General features: G+C 41.9%; 3 protein-coding genes across 10 annotated transcripts in view; all 3 read left to right on the plus strand.

Annotated features, from left to right (window-relative positions):
- tnikb (TRAF2 and NCK interacting kinase b) overlaps window positions 1-6479 on the plus strand; it is a 53237-nt gene extending 46758 nt beyond the window's left edge. For 7 of the 8 annotated variants that reach the window (XM_028958619.1, XM_028958644.1, XM_028958628.1 and 4 more), the window contains 7 exons: window positions 68-211; window positions 301-435; window positions 691-791; window positions 1562-1711; window positions 2454-2613; window positions 4033-4172; window positions 4542-6479. In XM_028958619.1, the coding sequence (XP_028814452.1) occupies window positions 68-211; window positions 301-435; window positions 691-791; window positions 1562-1711; window positions 2454-2613; window positions 4033-4172; window positions 4542-4625 (914 nt within the window). In that variant the 3' untranslated portion in view covers window positions 4626-6479. The remainder of the gene's footprint in view (window positions 1-67; window positions 212-300; window positions 436-690; window positions 792-1561; window positions 1712-2453; window positions 2614-4032; window positions 4173-4541) is intronic. The other variant, XM_028958661.1, reaches the window with a different exon arrangement.
- Window positions 6480-8653: 2174 nt separating this feature from the next.
- eif5a (eukaryotic translation initiation factor 5A) lies at window positions 8654-12621 on the plus strand. The gene is made up of 5 exons (XM_028967093.1): window positions 8654-8782; window positions 9857-10046; window positions 10132-10236; window positions 10617-10748; window positions 11706-12621. Exons 2-5 carry the CDS (start codon window positions 9879-9881, stop codon window positions 11766-11768), a joined length of 468 nt encoding a protein of 155 aa, XP_028822926.1. The 5' UTR covers window positions 8654-8782; window positions 9857-9878; the 3' UTR covers window positions 11769-12621.
- Window positions 12622-13751: 1130 nt separating this feature from the next.
- rpl22l1 (ribosomal protein L22-like 1) lies at window positions 13752-14853 on the plus strand. Its single transcript, XM_028969796.1, has 4 exons — window positions 13752-13787; window positions 14142-14249; window positions 14406-14527; window positions 14618-14853. The coding sequence occupies exons 1-4, from the start codon at window positions 13779-13781 to the stop codon at window positions 14757-14759; spliced, it is 381 nt and encodes a 126-aa protein (XP_028825629.1). The 5' UTR covers window positions 13752-13778; the 3' UTR covers window positions 14760-14853.
- The last annotated feature ends 4195 nt before the right edge of the window (window positions 14854-19048 follow it).

Raw genomic sequence — 19048 nt, forward strand, 5'->3', positions numbered from 1 at the left:
AATATTGTTAATATGACTGTTTAATAATGGCCAAAATGTTATGAACTTCATCCCCCTGCTTTTTCAGGAGTGAATTTACTGGTGGGCACTGAGAATGGGCTGATGCTGTTGGACCGCAGTGGTCAAGGAAAGGTTTACAATCTCATCAACCGCAGGCGCTTCCAGCAGATGGATGTTCTGGAAGGCCTCAATGTCCTGGTCACTATATCAGGTGAGTGCAGGCCATCATGCCCAAGAGGTTCAAGGGTCATTGGTGCTAGTCGGCCATTGTTTAATAGAGCTGGGTTTTTTTTTACCTAGGCAAGAAGAACAAGTTAAGGGTGTACTACCTTTCCTGGCTCAGAAATAGGATACTTCACAATGACCCAGAGGTTGAGAAGAAACAGGGCTGGATAACAGTTGGGGACCTGGAGGGCTGCGTGCACTACAAAGTTGGTAGGCGTAAATCACATTTTCCTAAATCATGTTAACACATGCGCCTCTGAACCAGAAGATCACCAATTCACTGGTTCAAACCCCACTCACTACCATCTTGTCCCTGAGCAAGACACTTAACTCTGAGTGTCTCCAGGGAGACTTTTCCTGTAACTAATGATTGTAAGTCGCTCTGGATAATGGCGTCTGAATAATGCCATAAAACGTTGTTGTTAGTTCCACTAATCACACGCAGTATCTCTTTGTTTTGTGAAGTGAAATATGAAAGGATCAAGTTTTTAGTGATCGCCTTAAAGAATTCAGTGGAGATCTATGCCTGGGCTCCAAAGCCATACCACAAATTTATGGCTTTCAAGGTAAGAGAGAGACGTTTTCTGCTAACTATGGTATTTAAATTATAAATAAAATGTATAACATTTGAAATGTTTTGTATAGCAGAAAAGTTGTTATACTTTACCATTAAAAAGCAACTAAAAAAAGAACTAATATATTTGAATATACCACCAAAGAGACAAGTATCCACAGGTTGTAGTTTCTGGGATATTGTGTCCAGAATATTCCAAGGATAAGAATTCAGTGAATTCTATCAGATTCTGCTCGTTTTCTGAGGTGGAATGATTGTGTAACTCATCTTAATGATTTTTTTTAAAAGAGCAGTTTATTTGGGATTATTTTTAAATCCACCCCAGGCCACAAATATACAAGAAGGTACTATATAGACATACACCCAAACTGTTATTTGGCTGGCTGTTTGATTTTGCACATTGTCCAGACGAATTTGTTAGCTTCTGGTATAATTGTGGCTGGATGTTCGGCCAGTCTTCAGAGTTAAGTTGGTTGTTGGTTTCTGAACGTCCTTTCTAATTTAATTTTCACGGCGGGTGACAGTCTTCTTCTAGTCCTTGGCAAATTGGCAGCACCTTATTATACTTATTTTTAAATACTTATATTAAAGATGTATGTAGTACATTAATTATTCATCAAAAAGGTTTGAAAGTTGAAAAGGAAAACCATTAAATGTCCCCAATGACATTCATGTCCTTGAGGATTGTATGTAAACGTTTAACCTTACTTATTGTTCAGTGAAGGTGAATATTTTCAGCATCTATCTTCTTCTGTTTCCAAGTCTTTCACAGAGCTGCAGCATAGGCCTTTACTTGTGGACCTTACCGTGGAGGAAGGTCAGAGGTTAAAGGTTATCTATGGGTCCAACGTTGGTTTCCATGTGATTGACGTGGATTCTGGGAACCCATATGATATCTACATCCCATCCCATGTAAGTGGTGAGGGCTGTAGCCAAGCATCCCCAGTCCTCTAAACTCAGCTTGGTCTTAGCCTCCTGAAGATACAGAAGTGGAGGCCTCATATCGTTTTTCCTTTTTTTTTTTTTTTTTCTTTTTCTTTCTTCGATCTTCTTTTCCTCCAGCTTCAAAAGACGTTTCTACTGTTGGTACAGTCTGAATTGGGTGTCCTGAAGAGTGAAATCTAATTTAAAATGAATGGAGAGAATTCTGTTCTGTTATTGTGAAAATGTACATTTGCATTATGAATTTGCAATGCTGAAGTTGTGTATTTCAGTCAATGTAAATAATGCAATTGTAAGTTATGCAGTAGTAATGGTCATAGATCATACAATATGTAGCTTTAGGGGGTGAAATCTTCTCAATCCACGACCTTTGACTAACCAAAATGTAAAACAATTAGAGCAAAAGGTAAACCAAAGCAACTGGAGGATGTTGGTGACCCCACGCCGACAGTGGCGTTGGGTGGGTTTGCCGGTAGCGGTATTGGCTCGGTGATGAGTGGGAGATGATATTGTTGCAGCAGTTTCTCGCAGGGAGAAGTGCTGGCCATCAACAATGGAAGGGGTTAAAAAAAAAAAGAAAGAACAATAAGAGAAGGAAGCAGATGTTAGGCAGGGAACAGCGGCACCAGGTGGATGATGATGTGCACTGCAGCTCGTTCTTGTCACCCGAGGCTCATCTGCGCCCCCTCCCTCCCCGTGTTCCCTCCCCCAGATTCAGAGCAGTGTCACGCCCCACGCCATTGTGGTGCTCCCCAAGACCGATGGAATGGAGATGCTACTGTGTTATGAAGATGAAGGGGTCTATGTGAACACTTACGGCAGAATCACTAAAGACGTGGTGCTACAATGGGGAGAGATGCCCACCTCTGTTGGTAGGTTTTGGTTGTTTTATTTCATTGGGCACAATGTTCCTGTTCTCCTTTCAGACCTGTTGATGGTAGGTGCACTTTCCCTGACCCACCCCCTCACCATTAAATTTCCAACACTGTGCCTGCACACTCTCTCAGCGCAACACCCCACCAGTCACACTTTATTAGGTACAATCAGTAGCTAACCGTTCATCCCCATTCGTCGGCTGGTCAAATCGACCAAGACATAAATGTGGAGGTTGTGTATTGGACTCCAATTCTGCAGTCACTATAAATGTGTGGCTTGTGACTGTACACATACACACACCCCTGTACCAGGTATCACTTTCCCCCAATCTCCCCATGAATTTACTTTCAGACTTTACGCGGACACTTTTACTCAAAATTAGGTTTCACTTACTAGCACTAGCACAGGTCAAACTCCCCCAAAACGAGTCCTCCATGTTAACCTTCACCATGGCCCTTCTGTCAGCAGTGATTGTGTACCTCTAACCCCTGTACCAGTCAGAAATGTTTTTGTCTCTGTGTTCTTCATTTTGTGTTATTTCCGTAACATTTGGCAAAAGTGTTATGTTAACTACACCAGTATTGCAAAATTAAAACGCAATGAGCTCATTTGAGCTGTTCTCCTGAAGATTGTCTGTCGTGTGTGTTTGCATGAACCCCCCCCCTCCTTTTTTTTTTTTTCCCCCTCAATGCTTCTTAAATTTTCCCATTTTATATGTGCTTGTGATCATGTTTACTGAAATCTTTTCTCATCTTTTAATCCTTTATCAAGTCTATTCTGGAATACAGATAATTTTTTCGTTTGCAGATTAATTGACCATATTTCATCTTTTAATGTTTGTGTCTGTCAGTGTCTTTGACCAGTGTGAATATGTTTCAGTGTTAACACAAATGCCCTGCCCCATCCGGATTTCATGCAATTTAATTAAATGGATCACTGTTTGGTTCTGTAAGCAGAACCTGAAATGGTTGAGACTGGTGAATATCAAGAGTGCATTATTAACGGTGCAGCGAACAGTGAAAGCACATCTTCCACTTATTCATGTTTTCTGGGCATTTTCCATTGTGAGAACCCAAATCAATGAGAACCTGTATAAACAAGAAAAAAACCCTTTGGATTAAAGGGATCAAAACGTCCGAAACCCAAGGATGTTTGTTTCATGGTTCAGAAACTGCTGCAATAATTACCTCCTAGTGGTGTGGGGTTGCTTTGGGTAGCCCGTTGTTCTGGGCACGGGTTGCAAAGAACTTACTGTTGGACGTCAGAAGTCGTCGAGACAGTGGTGTGAATTTGCAAATAGGTAGCGGATTTTTTTTTTTTTTTTTTTCAAATATTCCTCATCAGTCAGGAGCCTCCTTGTTACAAGTCTGCTCCCCCCTCTGTCCCACCCCAAACCCCTGTTTTATTCTCTGCAGCCTACATCCACTCCAACCAAATCATGGGCTGGGGAGAGAAAGCCATTGAGATCCGCTCCGTGGAGACGGGACACCTCGACGGAGTTTTCATGCACAAGCGAGCTCAGCGACTGAAGTTCCTCTCGGAGAGGAATGATAAGGTAACCTTCACCCTACCACTCACACACTCACCCACCCACCCACTTTCATTTAACACTTTATCATGGGTGCCAGAGCCCATCCCTTGACATTGGGTGCAGGACATGGACTCGCCCAAGATTTAATTAATCTGTTTCAGTACCTGGTTTAGGGTGCAACAAGATGATGTTCCTTTATGCAAATCTTGTTAATTGGTTAAGGCGGAACACGTTCAAAATACCTAAATGTTCACAGGCACCATATGGAAACCGTCACCTTTAGATATGGACACAATGTCCGAGACAATTTGAGCCAATACTAGGGAAGGATTTAACATGGTGCTTTTCTGAGGGGCTTCTTCTTTATTTGTTTCTTTCTTTCTCCTTGCCTAGGTCTTCTTTGCCTCTGTCAGATCAGGAGGCAGCAGCCAAGTTTTCTTCATGACCCTGAATAGAAACTCCATGATGAACTGGTAATCCTCTGCACCCTCCCTAGCATTCTGTCTGCAGACTTGTAGGAGTCTGTGGAACGTGCAAGGGACAAGAAAAGCCAAATCTAGTAGAAAATAATAAGAATCCAAGGAGGACACAACATCATGTCATCCTCAAGCGACAGAGCTTTTCAGAAAGGGGTTTGGAAGGAGTAAAGGTTAACAGAAATGGGGAACAGCCTTTCTTGAGAATTCCACAAGGCTGTGCAAAAAGGGACTGTTGATGCAATGCATACTTATAACAATAGATTGAAGTTGGGCTGTACATTAAAAACGCGAGGGATCCCTGTATATTGATGTCCAGACTTTCCAAACCCTGTTTGTGGCAGAACAATTTTTGTTTTAGGGCTTGTCCAAAGTTTTTCCACTGTAACTGTGCTAGAATGTGTGTACGTATGTGCATGTTTGTGTGTGTCGGAATGTCTGGACAAACAAAAAATGTTATTTTTGCTACATCTTTGGGTAAATAAGACCCATAACAAAAATAAAAAGTGAAGTCAGTCAAATTTGGTCAAGTACATTTCTCAGCACAGAATCCTGGAGCTCCGTTCGTACATGCTGCCTACATGCCTGTCTCGTAGGTTTTGTATTTGTGAAGAAATGAGTGAACGTGTCTCTCAGATAAGTGCAATAATTGGGTAGAAAGGACCGATTATGTGTATGGTGCTCAATCATCCCAGTTATATGTCTTTTTGATAGTTTTGGAGCAGCACCACTGTCCTCATTCCTGTACACGTCACTGTTCGCTGTTTGAGAACAGAGGACCTTGTTACCACCCAACTTGTAAACAACCATCACTGAAACTGTGACCATATGAGAGAAATGTTAATTACTGTGTGTGGGAGTTGTCTGTATGAGTGGATGTGGATTTATCAGTACTGTGAGAATGACACTGGGATTTTTCCTCCTAACCTACCTCGTTTCTTTTTCTTTTTTATCATCATCTTTTTGCTTAACTTGATGAAAATTACATACTGTTGTTATTTGGCCCAAATGCAGCAAAAGTGAAATTATAATTATTGTGTAACAATTTAGCATCTACATGGGAAGTTATATGTGTGGGGTTTAAAAACAAATATTTAAACCAACAATTGGGCCGGGAACACAGATGTGCCAAAACAGCCAAAAAATACTATATTGGAAATGAAAATACAGTATGTTATTTTATTGCTAATACAGTGCACCCAGTGAGAATTATATGTATGTCATTTCAAAAGGGACAGCAAAATTTGAGTGTTCTTTAAATATTGCATTTTTGTTCTATATGGGATATTTTTTGTTTTTCATAAACCAGATTTAGATTTCATTGTTTTTGGTATGTATGAAGAGAGTATGTGTGAGCATGCGTGTGTGTGGGTGTGCATAAGCATTTGTGCATGGAAGGCACAGGGAAACTGGTAGATAAGTTACACCAATATGTCAAGTAAAGATAAGAAAAATTATGTGAGGAAACAATGTGCATTTTCTTTCATGTGCTGCCTGCAATGTGTATTATGTATTTCTACATTCATTTCTATGGAGTTTTATATTAAGAAATATGTGTGCTGTCACTTTGTTTAAATCTGGACTATTATCAATAAAAACTGTACATTATATAATGTTAAGTTAAACAGTTATTAAGTCCTCACTAGATCACCTCTTTGAATCTTCCTTCCTTTTTTTAATTTAGGTGATTAATTTTTGAAATAATTGACACGGTGTAACACATGGGAACAACAATTTACTCAACTTTTTTTCCTTTGGGAATCGACTATAAAAAGATTACTTTTGAAAAAAAAAAAAAATTTAAAGAAAAAAAACATGCACTAAAGCATCACCTTGTGTCAACACTCAGTGGCTTGTTCATTGGAACAGAGGCCTAACATACATAAAGAAAAGAATCATTCATGTTCCTTATAAAATATTCTATGTTCATGATTGGACACTTTAATTTTTTTTAAAGCTGCATATATTTAAAGACAGCATTTTCTATAGACATTTTCCTGAAAAACAATTATGGTACGACAATTGCTGGGTTTATTGTTACATTGATTATGTTGTCCATTTCACAGTGTTTTTATAATGTCAGTTCAGCACACACTACACTTGTCAATCTAGTCGATCATCTTTGAGTTTATATATACTTTTATAAAACTCATACTTTGTGAGTTAGGTATTTTTGATTGGTTAAACTTGGTGAATAGGATTCAGAAAATTGTGTAGAATCTGGGTATTTTGTTCTCTTATTACTCATGTTATCTCAAGTTTGGTAAAGTTTTTGGTATGTTTATAGCTTAGTTTTTTCCCCACCTGAAGACTGCACTATTATTTTTCCCAAAAGGTTTTTTTCTATAACTTACTGGGAGTAGATAGTGTGTCTGAAAGTGCTATGAAATCTCTATTAGAATGTGGGAGGTAATTTAAATATCAGTGCTTTATCTAAGAACAATTTATCTGGTTACAAAGGTTTCTTCAGTACTGTAAAATGCTTTCTTCATATTTCCATCTTTGTCTGCATTACAAAGTCAGAAAAAGGATCTAAATTTAGTTTATCTTTTTTTTTACTTTACTTTACAGTAAATACATAAACATTTGAAAATGAGTTCCATCTAAATCATGATAATTTAGCAATAAATTGTGCAGCTGAAGATTTTAACCTTTTTCTCTGTCATTATATGGGGGAAATTCTGTCTTGAATTATTCTGAATGACAAATGGATGCATTGGCTTTTTGGCAATATCTCAGTATTTTCTTGACTTCATCTCACAACTTCACGTTTTTCTCATGTATTATTTTCAGGAAATGATAAGAATTAGAAATGTGTTGTTTTTAAATAAACCAATGCGTTTAAAGAAAAACTATTGTGTGGTTGTATTTTAATATGTGATATTAAAACTAAATACTGTGTACAAGCATTTAGTGATCAGCATTTAATTAAATGGGAAAGAATGGAAAGATTGGGGCATGAAAATGAGGGGTCCTGGTGTGTTCCACAGTGTAATGGGTAGTGGTGGCCTAGAATCCCGATCCAAGGTGCTTGGTGAGCCAATGCTCACCAAGGGTGATGGTTAGAAACAAAGGACACATTTTGTTTTGTGCACAGTGTGCTGTGCTGTGTATCACAATGACAATCACTTCACTTTTTTTTCCTCCCAACGTTTTGTTAAAAGGGTGAAATAAACAGCAGTGGTCCGGAGACATATTTGTTCTTTGACTCGGGACCAGACAGCTGAGTGGGATGGTGATGATGTCTATATGCAGTGGGATGGTGATGTGTAAATACAGTGGGATGGTGATTGTGTATATATATATATGCAGTGGTATGGTGATGCTGTATAAATACAGTGGGATGGGGATGGTGTTTTATATATATATACACACACACACACACACACACAGTGGGATTGTGTTGGTGTACATATACATTGGGATGGTGATTGTGTATGTGTGTGTGTGTGTGTGTATATATATACACACACACACACACACACACACAGTGGTATGGTGATGCTGTATAAATACAGTGGGATGGGGATGGTGTTATTTATATATATACACACACACAGTGGGATTGTGTTGGTGTACATATACATTGGGATGGTGATTGTGTATGTGTGTGTGTGTGTGTGTGTGTGTGTGTGTATATATATATATATATACACACACACACACACACACACACACACACACACAGTGGTATGGTGGTGCTGTATAAATACAGTGGGATGGGGATGGTGTTATTTATATATATACACACACACAGACATACACACACACACACACACAGTGGTATGGTGATGCTGTATAAATACAGTGGGATGGGGATGGTGTATATATACATTGGAATGGTGATTATTTATAAATACAGTGGGATGGTGATGGTATATAAATACAGTGGGATGGTGATGTATAAATGAGTAATAATTAAAAGTGCCCCGAACGCGGAACCGGATGCTGCGGCGCGCAGGCCCCACCCACCGCGCGGGCGCCGCAGTAAAATTGCGCGCGCGTGCGCACTCGCGCTCCTTTTTTTTTTCTCGGAAGGTGAGTGCTGCACGGCGCGCGCTTCTCTCCGCGGAGCGAGCGAGAGGGAGGGAGAGCAAAAAAAAAAAAAAAAAAAAAAGAACCGCAACGCCGCGCTTCTCCGCCGGTCTCCCCGCGTAGGTGAGACGCGGCCGCGCCGGCCTCCGCGGCCCGGGGTTTTCGGGCGGGCAAGGGTGCGCGGGTCCATTTTAACTCCGTGGAACGGAGGCCCTAACGCGGCTCGTCACGCTGCTAGCCGCGCCGCTAGGCGCCCGCCGGGTGGCTCGAGTCCCCGCTCTTGCCGCGTGGTTGCCGGAAAAACGCGCGTCCAGGGGACGACCGGGTTTCCCAGTAGACTGTCCCCTTCTGGGACGGGCTGGTGACGAACGCCGAACCGTTATGGGCGCTCGCCTGGAAGTTAGCCTCGGCTGCTAAAGGCGGCGTGCGCGGTCGTGCGGTCTCGCGTGTGCGGCTGTGGCTCCTTTTCCTAAAGAGAACTTTTTTTTTTGTGTGTGTGTGTGTGAAGTCTTTTGTTAAAAGTGCCGACGCCGAAATCCAACACGAACCCGTTTTAGGTCGGGAGTTAACGGAGTGTGCAACTTGCCGCCTGTCGTTGTCGATTTCTACGCATTCGCGATTTTTGTATTAAAAAAGTTCGACCGACGAGTAAGCACGAACCGCGCGGCTCTCCTGGTTGTTCACGGCGGCCGCTTATTACACGACTGTTCTCGGATCGCCCGACGTGATGTTCCGTATGTTCCCTCCCCACCCGGCCTAGGCTCGGTCTCCGCGCCGCCAGCGGCTTCCTCTGCCGCTTGTTTCCTCCGGCCGACGCCGTTCGGCTGGATGGCGGCGTGTGTGTCGCGGGCCACGTGCGGCCGTCGGTCTGGCGGTCTCGCCTCGGACCGTGCGGCCGCTGGGCCGGGGTGTTGTAGCACCATGATGCGGCAGGTTTCCGCTTCCCGACCGACGCTGGGACACGTGGACAGGGTGTGGGGTCTCGGTAAAAATGCAACGGGCCTTCCAGGTTCGTGTGATCTAGCATTTTATTAGTCGGGGTTTTGTCCCCGTCGTCGTAATGGCGTCAGGAAGGGATGACGTATGCGGTCAACTTTTCTCTTCCATCGTTTAAATCTAACTTAGCCAATTTGGGAATCGTCTGCACTCGTGTTTTTAGCCTCTGATTGCTTATTTCCTACCTTTTCTTGTACTCAGTGCTCCTTGAAACAACCCCAACATGGCAGATCCAGATCTTGATTTCACAAGTGGAGATGCTGGGGCCTCTGCCACCTTCCCCATGCAGTGCAGCGCCCTGCGCAAGAATGGCTTTGTGGTCCTGAAGAGTCGTCCCTGCAAGATTGTTGAAATGTCCACCTCCAAAACTGGCAAGCATGGTCATGCTAAGGTAATTTTTACTGTTTAACTGCAAGGGCTTCATTTAATGTGTGTGTATTAAACGTAGACTGTAATTTAGGTGTCTTTCCCATTAGGTTCACATGGTGGGAATTGATATTTTCACTGGTAAGAAGTATGAAGATATATGCCCTTCCACTCACAACATGGACGTGCCCAACATCAAGAGAAATGACTTTCAGGTTGGTATGCATTGATGGAATCCGTTTTTTCTAAGTTGCATTGTCTGATTTTGAATCAAGTTTCTCTTCTCTTGGTTCAAAGCTGTTATTAGCACATGCGACAGTTATGTTCGTCTAATGTGACACATGTACCGTGATATTGCAGAAACGTCTTAGCAAGATTTGGCCAGAGGTTTCAAATTGCGTTGTGGATTTGCATAGATGTGCATCCTTTTATAACTCTTCCGTTCTGCCTTAAACCTCTGCTGTACTTCTGATGCCCCAACTTGAGCATGTATGTACATCTTAAGTAGAGCTTTAGAAGCAGTTCCTACACCATGTAGCGATCTTGTTTTGAGTAAAAATTTATTTACTAACTCTGCACTCCTTGAACCTTTCAGCTGATTGGCATCACAGATGGGTTCCTCTCTCTTCTGATGGAGAATGGTGACGTTCGTGAAGACCTGCGTGTTCCTGAAGGCGACCTGGGAAAAGAAATCGAAAGCAAATTTGAAGCTGGAGAGGAGATATTGGTGAGTCTTCAGTGTAATTTGTCAGATTTCTAATATTAATTGTAATTAATACAGCTTATTCTTCCATATGTTCACTTGATTAATCTCTCCAAGAAGTTATTCTGATTGCCAGTTTCAAATCTGATGTGCATAAATTCCCATTGATAGAGATTGAACAACATCTGTAGATGTTCAGCTGAAGTGTACAACTCAGTCTAGAAAGATGATCCTGAACTTGTTGCTAAGTTTTGAGAGCAAATTAGACTAAATAATGCAAATTTAACCATGAGAAGGTACATCAGGAAGTAATCCACTATTTCAGTGAAATTATTATTATTTTTTTTTTTCACTCGTACACTGGTTTTTAACAATTCAGTGTTTCTGAGCTGCCATCCTACACGCCTATTGACTTCCGCTTGTGATGGTGGATCGGTTTCCCACCTACTTGCGCAAGTTGAAGTATCACTAGCAGACTCCCGGCCCTCCTCTGCTCCGTTTTTAACCATTTCTCGCTTTGCTAGATTTACTCCATGAACCGCGTGTGTTTAAATGTAATGTAAATTGTGCACATGTCGGAAACAAGTACAGTCAACAAGCAATTTCCTAAACAGTTATTTGAAATTCTGTCTTTTAATTTTACTTCTAAATATGAATTTTAAATCAGATTAACAGCAGTTTTTATTTTGCGTGCTGTCTAATTTGTCGACTCAGGGCGTGTTTGGAATGATAGTGGTTCAGCAAGCTTGAGGTCTCCAGATGTAGATATTTACTGAAATTTTTATTCTACTTCTACACCAAGGTTTTTATCTTGGAAGTTGACTCCTAGAAACTTGGCATTGGCTGTTCACAGCAGATGCTTGAGCTAAATTATTATTTAGTTATTTATTTTCCTTACTAATGTTGGTTTTTGGGAGTTGCATCCTGCTCTGAACAGTGCTGTTTGATTAAAGCAGTAACGGCACCTTGTTTCATCCACAGGTCTCTGTGCTCTCTGCTATGGGGGAGGAGGCTGCAGTTGCCATCAAGGCCATGAGCAAATAGGAAGAGAGACTGGGCTGCTCAGGCTGCGACATGCTCCACTATAACAAATCTTGCAATTTTTTTTGTTCTAATTGTCACCAAAGCTATGGCCTTCACAAACAACCTCAATCATTTTTTTTTTTCTTTTTTGGTTTTTCCTTTTTCTTCTCCTTCCAATACTGTGCTGGACTTTTAACACCATGTCTTGTGGGGTTGATTGGCATTCTGCCGAATCACTGAGGTTTTGTTTTATTCTTCTTTTATAGTTGTATTTTTAATTTCTTTGTTCATTCCACTTTATTTTGCCTTCAAGATGTTATTCTTGCCACTTACATTCCTGAATGTTTAAAAAAAAAAAATATTGGGATCCAGTTTTTGTATGATTATTTTTTTATATTACTTATTGAATAGTGTGCAGAATTTATGCCTTTTGGGGGGAAAATATGCGTTTGAGTTGTAGAGGAGAGTGGAGGAACCATCCCTTAACTGACACTGATTTTTAATTTTCTTTTTCCCTTCTCTGGGTGCCATACTGTTTCCTACCATGGTCAGTGCCACTGTGGCCCGGACCGACTGACTTTTTGCCCTCTATCTAATGCCTTTTTCCCCAAAGTGAAGATGCTGGGATTACCGGTAGTTAGCACTTAAGAGCAGGCTTTGAGTACCACTTTGAACCTTTTCAGAACCCTTGCATACAAAAGAGAACAAAGAATATGAAACAAACTTCAGTGATTTTTCTCTCCTTTTTGCCAGTCTGTGTTGTATAGAAGTTGAAGGGACGTGATGGCCATGTGCGATTACCTCTGTAAAACAATAGATGCCAACCTGCTATGGAGGCTGTTGGCAACCTAAAAATAAAGTGTTGAAGCCTGTATTTGTCTCCAAATAGGTAGGCATTTCTGAATGTTCTGACCTTTTTTTTCAGGAAGGGTCTATATGAGGGACTCGATCTTGGGGGGGGGGGGGGTGATGGAGTTGCAACCTTATTTTGTTCACTCGAGGCCTTTTGTCACCTGACTGGAGATAGCAAAAAAAATAAAGATAATAGAAATTACCTCCTAGTTATCTTGTATTCATCAAGCAGTTTTAAAAATGATTTTTAGGCTTGTGAGTTGTAGGAGTTCTCTTCTACTTCTGTATGCAATTTAAAATCGTTCCTTGCGCCGCATCATGCCAGTTTAACGTGTGCTCTGCATCCTTAAATACAACTTTTTTTACTAATTGGGTGTACGTCTCCCCCCAAACCATACCTGCAACTCTACTTTCCTTGTTAACATGTCCCACTGTGCAAAACTATTTTTGTTTTAGAAAGGTATATAGTATTATTATAACTTTCTTGCCATTCGTCAATTTCTCTTCAGATGTTCCTTTTCATGCAATGAAGTGGGATGTGTGTATTTGGGTGGGGGGTGCAGATCCTCCTGCAAATGAAATCTTGGTCACGCAAACGTAGCGTTTGGTCCTATCTCCTCCAGCAGTGTTTTCCTTCTTGGCTTCTTCCAATACGAGGAACATGCAGAAGCGAGCTCGCAGGTGGAGACCAGCAGGCAGGGTCGCCGGTCCAGCCCCACCCCGCGCTGCCGGGGACCAAAGATGAGTCACGATGCGCCGCGTCTCGGCTGACCCTCCGACAGCAGCGCACAAAAGCATGAGCTTCGTTTAAAAAAAAAAAAAAAGGAAATAAAATAATGTCGGGCACTTTTAAAATGAGACGGTTTAAAAATGACCGCAAACACGCCTACCTGGTTGTCAACTAGCAATAATGTTAATATTACAAAATTAGATTCTTCTTTGCGATTTCTGACACGTTTGAATCATTCGGTGAATGGAAAGTTCGTAATTCATGACAAGCTCAAACACGCATGCAAATGGTAATAAAACCGCCCGCGTTTATTCACGGAGACGCGTCACGGCGCTCAGTACCTAGCGGACTTTTAGCGACCTTTAGCGGACAATGACGTTTTATATGACGTCCGTCCGGAAAGCACCGCCCACCTTACGTCACTTCCTTTCTATGTCTCCTAACCCGCCATGGCGCCGGTATGTGCTTCTGGTCGCGTTCGTTCGATCGAGAATTTAACGAATATGTTTAGTTTTGCCCATCACATTATTGTTTTAATAGCCGAACTGCCTAAACGCCATGTCTGTGTGACGTCTTCATTTGGAAAATGTTTTTTTTTCACGTGTTTAATAGTGAACGGCGTGCACGTGTCATTACCCAGTGGGGGTAGCTAAGCTAACGCGTTGCTACTGTTAATTTCTATAGTAGTTTCATTCTCGTGATATTAATATTTGCATATTGGAAGTGAAGATTGTTGCCGCTTTTACTTATTTGGCGGTGAGTTGGCACAATTAGAACATTCAGATTAATACGACTCCTTACCTTATTTCAAGCTGAAAAAGCCGACCGCCGTGAAAAAGACGAGGAAGGCGGCTGCTTTGAAGTACACCCTAGACCTCACCCACCCAGTGGAAGATGGGATACTGGACTCTGCGAACTTTGTAAGCTTTACGGTTACGTCCTGGTCTAATCTTGTGAACGGGTGCGCTTGTCCTTGCTGTACGAGTAAACGTGCTTTCTGAACTAGGGTTCCCTTCCCTAGTGAAATGCCTAGGGTTCCCTTCCCTAGTGTGGTCACTTTGTGTTCTGACTAACAGGAGACGTTCCTGAAGGAGAGGGTGAAGGTTAACGGCAAAACGGGGAACCTGGGGAACGTAGTGCAGATTGCCCGTCAGAAGAACAAAATCAGTGTTACGTCAGAGAAGAAGTTCTCCAAAAGGTTTGCCAAATTTGCGTCCGTAGTCTATTGTGTACTTGCCCCCCCTGTAGGTCATCTGAGATGTGCGCACATGTATTGGGTTTTTTTCAGGTACCTGAAATATCTTACTAAGAAGTATTTGAAGAAGAACAACCTGCGTGACTGGCTGAGAGTTGTTGCTTCTGACAAGGAGACGTACGAGCTGCGTTACTTCCAGATCAGTCAGGATGATGAATCCGAGACCGATGAGTGAAGAGTGTGTTGGTGAGAGAGTGAGCGAGCGAACTCTCTGTAGTTGCATATTGATCTCTCGTAACTACCTGTAAATAAATTCTTGCACCAACAAATATTGTGTGTTTTTATTTATTTACTATGGTTTTATGCATCCATAGTGAATAATGTGCACCTGAAGTATATCTTAATGTACACTACCAGTCGATTTACTTACTCATTTGTGGATCATCTATTCGTTACATGATAGAAAATAACTGAAGACCCAGGACCTGGGTTATGCAATAAAGAGAAAAGGCAAAAAGTTGAACATTTTAGTCTCAACAAAGCAGGGAATCTTTGCTGTGATGCCAGGATTTCATACATGTGGCATCTCTCCACCACTCTCAGGTGGTAGCTGGTTTTTAACACTCCTAAAGGTTTATGCTTAACACTTATCATTCACTCATGTTAATGAACATTTAATGAGACTGCTTTTTATGGTTTCAGTAGTGAACAAAGCAGTCATGAAGGTAAAAAAATGATTAATCAAACACTAAATATGTTTATATTATTGGTTTCTTTTTAATGGTCTTAATCTTGTTCCGTATAACCAACAGCATAGGTACATCCTGTCATTTGATGCAGTGTATGAAAATGCATTGAGCCAAATTCATAAAATTGTGTATTTTTCTTTATATGTACAGCTCAAAATTGTGACAACTACATAATAATATCGGTTTCTGATCAGCTACTAAAAGCTGAATCCAGATCTGGGTTCTGACTTCAGATACCGTCTCAGTGTTTAAATGTACACTGAAAACACATGGCCTTCTCTGGCCTTCTGTTAAAGTCCCAGACACGGTGTCAGTTATTAAGTCCACTTTACCACACAGTCACCCTGTTAAGCACAGACAGTGTTAAATTCACCTTAGTTAGGCACGGTTGCACAAAAATACCACTATAACCACATATTTCGGTATCAGTCGTACAATGCCACCGCCTGCCGCTGCTTCGGTTTGTTTTCACCAAGATACTGAACCAATCACACAGACTCCAGTGAAGAGACCAGCAGATAAATCCTGGTTCCTGGCAACTGCTAAATGAGGAACCAGAGGGTCACCTAAACCCCCACCACCGTAACAACTAAAGCTTCAGGGATTTTCAAATGGACCAGTAGCATCATAACAGGCATGAACACCATGACACTGGACTACATTTTGGACTTCACCTCTACAACTGTAGGACTTTTTTTTTCTTAATGGGCAATCATAAACCCTGCACTGACACAGCTTGCAAGCTCACTCTACCCTGGAAGGGCGTCCCTCTCTTTTTTTCTCCCATTGAGACACACTGATTTTGGGATATATATTTCCAATGACAAAACACTTAATCAATTAGATTAAGCAGATTAATGATTAATGCTTTCAAAAAAGGCCAAAATTGTGAGTATGTTTCACATTCCATGGCACAAGTAATAGCAGTACGCTGACAACTTACTAGGCCACCAAAATATGTCTTCTAGTGGCTGTATTCTCATGTATTTATAACCACATTAGAGCTGTGTGATTCAGAGCTGCTGGAAGAAAAACACTCAAGAGTTTGTCGCTCATTCTATGATCATTTTCCTGATCACCCCCCCGTAACTGGTCTTCAGGTTCATAAACTACTACCACCCACAAATGAGACTTTAAAGCATGTTGACATGAGCATTGAAACATATGCAGAAGCTGAAGAACTTGTTTCGAATGGTTTTTACAATGCAGACCCAAATGCCATTTCCAGATGTCAAGTCTTATGGAAGCCAGGCGAGATCAAAGCTATATATAAATGAGCAAAAAGAGAACAAAGCTGATATTTTTTCGATTAAACTGGCCACTGTACTCTAGTCAATAGGTTTTCCTTATTTGCAGGTAAATTTAACGAAATCTGTTTTTGAAGTTTTCATAAAGATATTTTGATATTTAGGTGTTGCTCAAGTGCCCAGGATACAGATAATTTATTGGTTTTAATTGGTGGTGTAACGGTGTCAGTGTTCTGTGAGAATGTGATGAAGAGGGTGAAACTTTTTATCCAACAATCATGACACAAATTTCAAAGATAGCTGTGGAACCAATCCCAGACATTTTGGGGACATTTCTGTATGTCATGATAAAGAGATGTGTTCTAAGTGCTATTTCTGGTATGTACCAGTGGAACATGGTAACTGTTTTTTAGTTTCTTAGTTTGAGCACTTAAAATAGCTGTAACAGTAGATGTGGACACTGGATCTTCAGGGCTATGTGCCATTTTTTCATTGCTTAATGCAAACCTTTGTTTATCAAGTCTTTTATTATATCTTGCTAAGACTTGAAAGGCATATTACATGTTATTGCCCCATTATCGCCTATTAAGGATGAAGTCCTTAATAGGCGTGGTGTGAAAGTCAGTAGGTTCTTTGCACTGTTCAGTTGAACAGTAATTAAGTCTGTTGAGGTCTGTTTAACTATCACCCTGAGTGAGCAGTGGGCAGTCATGACAGGTGCCCGGGGAGCAGTGTGTGGGGACGGTGCTGTGCTCAGTGGCACCGAAAACAGTACTTTCGTCGCCGTGACGTCACGATGCGACAGCGAATCGCATTCGCAGCTTCAAAATTCGGCGACCAACTGTTGTGTCCAATAATGTTGAATATGTTGGGTGGAAATGTTGGCTAGGTATTTACCAGCTTTTCTCCACGTCAGCAACTTTCCCTGCTGAGTCAAATTGTCATAAATCTGTGCATTCTTCAAAACCTAAGCTCCACGCAGTTATTTATAATATGTTTTAAGTGATGCTAGGCTTACGGTAAGTTTGCTGGGTTGCTACGATGTGTTGTTCAGTAATCATGACTAGAATACAATGAATTTAGAATGTAGAACTCTGGCCACCTTTTAATATGTGTTTGGGTTATATACAGCACAGAAACACCTGAAGCTTCAGCATCTCAGCTGCCGTGTTTATGGTCAGAGTCTCTGTCACCACATTATAGACCCTGTCCACATCCAGGACTCGAAGTGCCCTCTTGTGCAGCCCTACTGCTGTGAGTCGCTGACATCTACATGCGGGGTTGGGACAGGCTACGTTCACCCCCCACAATTTGTAGGGCATCCAGACAAGAAGTGGGTGGGCAAAAAAGCAGTCTGGTACAGGAACCTGGTCATGCAGACATGCAGACCTGGTCTGTTTTTATTTTCCTTTTCAAATAGAATTATGTCAAATATACTAACTGACATATCTGTCTTTGACCAAGGTTTGCGTGTGACATCCGGGTTATCAAGCTTCTGCAGGAGAGAGGCCAGGGTAACAGCCCTAGCCGGATTTTGAAGCAGCTGAAGGAAAATCTTACGGAGGAATGGTTGCATCGTGTAGCAAGGTACACCAGCGAGTGTGTGAACTTCCTCCAGCGTCCTGGACTGCTGCCCATAACGTTCCCTGAGCCGCCAAAGCCGGCTGTGGCGCCGAGCTGTGAGTGGCTCCTCTCTGCTTACAGTCAAGACATTTTAAGCAGGTTGGACGACATCAAGGCTGGAATTACATCAATTTATGGCTCCATTCTAAAAATGGACTCATCCAAAAAGGTTTTAATTTAAAAATGGTTGAATGTATAATTTCCTATATTATCCAGTTACTATCAATTTTGTGTTCTTCAGATGAGCAAGAAGCTTGCTGGAACAGCCAGGGGGGCAGCACTATGGCTCACTTCTGTGGGAAATGAGTACGGTCAGATTCTGATAAGTGTGTTGACTGTTGCAGAGGGAACTGGCCTGGACTTGATGGCAGCAGACCTTGTAAAGAGGTACAAACAGGCTGGTGTGAATCCCCCTGTTGCCTTATATGTGGAACGTGACTGCTGCACTGAGGAAGGAGTGGCAAAGCCAAAGGCCAGATTCAGTGGGTGGCCAGAACTTCTTTTAAGGCTGGATATCTGGCACTTCATGCGCCGGCAGAAGCTCATACTGCAACTGCAGCATGAGGCCCTGTCCTGTTTCAGTGATGGCGACATCAGTGAACATCTTTCTAGAGAGGAGCTGATTCTCCATTGCCGAAGGAGGACACGTGGTGAGGAGACCACCACTCATCTGCTGGAGGAGCTGCTGCGAATATTCATGGGGAGCAGTGGCAGTGATTCCTTTGGAGTACCCCTGTTTGATAGGGAGAGGATGGAGCGCATCTGGTGTGTTCAGCGGAAACACATCAAGTGCATCCAGGACCCACCAGGTGTTGCTCTTTATATCAAAACAGGGGAGCTCACCAAGGGAGGAGTTCCGCTACCTGTGTACAGATGTGCCAGAGGTTCAAGACCCTTAGAATCTT

Source organism: Denticeps clupeoides, chromosome 2, assembly GCF_900700375.1.
Source record: "Denticeps clupeoides chromosome 2, fDenClu1.1, whole genome shotgun sequence".
Lineage (NCBI taxonomy): Eukaryota > Metazoa > Chordata > Actinopteri > Clupeiformes > Denticipitidae > Denticeps > Denticeps clupeoides.

Coding starts and splice junctions, on each gene's coding strand:
- eif5a (XM_028967093.1), top strand. CDS start 9,879: ATGGCAGATCCAGATCTTGATTTCACAAGTGGAGATGCTGGGGCCTCT. Junction 10,047..10,131: donor GCAAGCATGGTCATGCTAAG/GTAATTTTTACT, acceptor CTTTCCCATTAG/GTTCACATGGTGGGAATTGA. Junction 10,237..10,616: donor TCAAGAGAAATGACTTTCAG/GTTGGTATGCAT, acceptor TGAACCTTTCAG/CTGATTGGCATCACAGATGG.
- rpl22l1 (XM_028969796.1), top strand. Junction 14,250..14,405: donor TACTGGACTCTGCGAACTTT/GTAAGCTTTACG, acceptor TCTGACTAACAG/GAGACGTTCCTGAAGGAGAG. Junction 14,528..14,617: donor GAGAAGAAGTTCTCCAAAAG/GTTTGCCAAATT, acceptor GGTTTTTTTCAG/GTACCTGAAATATCTTACTA.